The 3,585-nt window shown below is 68.9% G+C and overlaps 1 protein-coding gene across 1 annotated transcript; it reads left to right on the top strand.

Annotated features, from left to right (window-relative positions):
* The first annotated feature begins 1,029 nt into the window (after positions 1-1,029).
* On the top strand, positions 1,030-2,876 carry FOXQ1 (forkhead box Q1). The gene has a single exon (XM_059075593.2). The coding sequence runs from the start codon at positions 1,734-1,736 to the stop codon at positions 2,874-2,876; it is 1,143 nt and encodes a 380-aa protein (XP_058931576.1). The 5' UTR covers positions 1,030-1,733.
* The last annotated feature ends 709 nt before the right edge of the window (positions 2,877-3,585 follow it).

The following is a 3,585-nucleotide window of genomic DNA, read 5'->3' as shown; positions in this document are numbered from 1 at the left end:
AAGATAAGACAGGGTTGTGTACGTTTTCTGCACAAATGGTGGAAAGTAATAAAATAAACATCGGGGGAGGGGGTCCCGCCTACTCGCAGCTCCGTCGCTATTTGCAACAAAGGCCGGAAAAGGACGAAACCTAGGCGTGGAAGGGCAGCGGATTAGAAATGCACCCTCGGGGGGGCGGGCGCCCCTCCCGGGAGCATCCACGCCACCTGGACGTCAGGCCCCGACGTCCCGCCGCGGAGAGATGGCCCTATCTCCCCACGGGCAGTCGCCGGTGCCACAGAAACCACAGCGAACGTCCCGGAGGAGGACGGCGCCCGCCCTCGCCCTCCGGAACCGCCCTCCGGGGATGGGAACCGCGCAGGCAGAACCGCACAGCGCGGGCGCAGGGGACCCGCCGCTCCTCGCAGGGGCCACCAGCCCCGTATAGGAAGAGGCAAAGGAAGACAAAAGAAAATCTGAGGCCAACATGGGAGCAACTCAAGGTCATCTCAGAAAGCGTAACCAATTTCAAGTCCACTAGTTTATTCATTAAAGAAGGAAACAAGACAGAGACGGTCCTCAAAATGAAGTCCCAAGAAGGACACACACCATTCGGCTCCGGTGGGCGGTCACTGCAGAGTGTGTCCTGAGCGTTCTCCGCTGTGCGTCCCCCCGGCCGCGACGAGAGGGGTTGTGGCACTAGGAAGCAGCATCGTTTTAACCCCCAGAGAAGCCAACACACCGCGTGTAGCTGAGGGAGGCCGCGGGCCCCAACCCCGCCAGGTGTCCCTACAGGTGCCCCCCGGCCGTGCCCACTTGCCCAAATCGCTTCCGTGAGCTCCAGGGCGCAGGGGCCCCTCCCGGGCGGGAGGACTCGCGGACACGCACACTCGCGCGCGCACGCGCGCACCGCTGCCGCGCGCACGCTTCCCATTGGCGGGAGGCGGAGGGCGGGGCCGGGCGGACCCAAAACAAACAACCTGCTGCCGCGCCGCCGCGTGGCCCCCGCCTGGTGCGCGCCCGCTCCGGAGCTGCGGCCACCTGGGCCACCTCGCTCCCCACCCCTCTCGGTTTGCGCCCAGGCCCCGCCCCCGCGGGGCGCCGCGGGGTTATATTGGGCCGGGCCGAAAGTGGAGGCGAGACGGAGCCGCGGCTGGCCGGCGTGGAGATGCTGCTCTGGAGACCGGGTGCGGGAAGGCGGCTGCGGGCGCCACGGCCTCGGCGACTCTGCTTCGTGGGCGCTAGAGCCTGAAGGCCGGACCCTCCCCCCCGGCGTGGGTGGCACGCACAGCAGCCGGCACCGTCTCGGCCCGCGAGGACGCCTGCCCGGGACCGGGGACTTGCAGAGAAGAAACCCCCGTCTCGGGAACGGAAAGCAGATGCGCACGCGTCCTCCTCCAGCAGGAACTCCAAGCCCCGCGCGCTCGGGCACCCGAGGCTGGAACCGCGGCCCTGCACGCCTCCCCCGAAGTCTCCACTCCTCGAACTGAAGACAACACGCCCCCCCCCACACACACACACAACTGCTCGCTCTCCGCCCCTCTCGGTCCACCCAATAAGCACAACCCCTCCAAAGAAGAATTCCAGTGGAAGGGGACTCCTGTCCGGAAAGCGACTGTCTCTCCAAGAGGAAGGCGAGCTCCGGGAGAGAGAGGCCGGGAGCCCGGCTCCGGATCGCCACCCCGCCCCCGGCGCCCGCTGCCCAGGACCGCGCGGAGGAAAAGGGTACGCGCCGGGCGGGGACGGGCGCGGGCATGAAGCTGGAGGTGTTCGGGCCCCGCGAGGGCCTCGGGGACAAGCCGGGGAGTGACCTGGAGGGGGCGGGCGGCCGCGACGCGCCGTCTCCGCTGTCGGCCGCGGGCGACGACTCCCTGGGTTCGGACGGGGACTGCGCGGCCAACAGCCCTGCGGCGGGCGAAGGCGCCGTGGCGCTGGCGGGCGGCGGCGAGCGGAGCGCGGGCGGAGAGCCGGGCGCGGCGGAGGCGGGCGCGGCGGCGGCGGGGGCCGCGGGCGGCGGCGCGGGCGCGCGCGGTAAGCCGTACACGCGGCGGCCCAAGCCCCCGTACTCGTACATCGCGCTCATCGCCATGGCCATCCGCGACTCGGCGGGCGGGCGCCTGACGCTGGCCGAGATCAACGAGTACCTCATGGGCAAGTTCCCGTTCTTCCGCGGCAGCTACACTGGCTGGCGCAACTCCGTGCGTCACAACCTCTCGCTCAACGACTGCTTCGTCAAGGTGCTGCGCGACCCTTCGCGGCCCTGGGGCAAGGACAACTACTGGATGCTTAACCCCAGCAGCGAGTACACCTTCGCCGACGGGGTCTTCCGCCGCCGCCGCAAGCGCCTCAGCCACCGGGCGACGGCCCCGGGCCCCGGGCCGCGGCCCCCGGACGCCGCGCCTCCGCCGCCGGCGCCCGCCGCCCCGGCGCCGGCCACGCCCCGCGCGAGCTCGCCCGCTCGGCCCGAGGGGCGCGCCAGTCCGGCGGGCAGGTTCTCCGGCCCCTTCGCCATCGACAGCATCCTCAGCAAGCCCTTCCGCAGCCGCCGCTCCGGGGACGCGGGCCCCGGGACGCGCCCGCCGTGGGGCGCGGCTCCCTGCCCGCTGCCGCCCGCCTATCCCGCGCTGCTTCCGGGCGCGCCCGCCGGGGCCCTGCTGCCGCTCGGCGCGTTCGGCGCGGCCGAGCCGCCGCGGCTGGGCGCGCGCGGAGCCGAGGCGCCGACCCTCCTGCTCGCGCCCCTGGCCGCCCCGGCCCCGGCCCCCGCCAAGCCGCTCCGGGGCCCGGCCGCCTGCGCGCACCTGTACTGCCCCGTGCGGCTGCCCGACGCCCTGCACGCGGCCTCGGCCCGCGCGCCGGGCCCGCACCTGCCCGGCCCGCCCGAGACGCTCCTGGCCTGAACGCGACGGAGCCGGCCGGGAACGCGGGCTCGGTGGCGGGGTGGGGTGGGGTGGGGTGGGGTGGGGTGGGTGGTGGGTGGGTGCCTTCCACCCAGAGGACGGAGACCGTCAAAGAAAACATCTCCACCAAACGTGCCTTAGAGCTAACGCCTTCTGACGCCGGTGTCCCAACTCGGTCCCGAACATTTCCCTTCGTCCTTTTTAACTAACGTCACAGCGGAGCAAAGCAGCGCTTCACAACGGTCTCGTTTCTTGACCAAGCCTGTCCCTGCCCCCCCCACGGAGACTTCTCCCTTCCTAGTGTCCAGGCTCCGCCTTGTTCCTCCTGTTTTCGTTGCACCGTCCAGTGATTTGTCCCTTAAAAAGCAAAACAAAAACAAAAAAGCACGTCAGGGAACCATTCCATGGGATCCATGATACGACTACTGCAGGGGTAGCGGCCCCTCTCCTTGCACGCGTGTGGCATCTACAGGTGTGGCTGAGGGCGGGACGGGGCCAGAGGGGTTCCAGCCGTCCCTGTGCTCCTGACCCACGTCTCACTGTGCCAAAAATGAGAAATATGTATATTGTTGGGATTTGTAGTTAAATTATTTATATATTTTTGAAACCCAAATTGAAAATGTTGCAGGCAACGGTTACGGCTTTATTCGCGGTTGGGTTCTCTCATAACTGTGGTCTCCTTGGGCCAAACGGTTTCTTCCAAGGACGA

This window comes from Kogia breviceps, chromosome 10, assembly GCF_026419965.1.
Source record: "Kogia breviceps isolate mKogBre1 chromosome 10, mKogBre1 haplotype 1, whole genome shotgun sequence".
In the NCBI taxonomy this organism is placed as follows: Eukaryota; Metazoa; Chordata; class Mammalia; order Artiodactyla; family Physeteridae; genus Kogia; species Kogia breviceps.
Note: the sequence above shows the minus strand (reverse complement) of the source record. Positions and strands in the feature narration are given on the sequence as shown.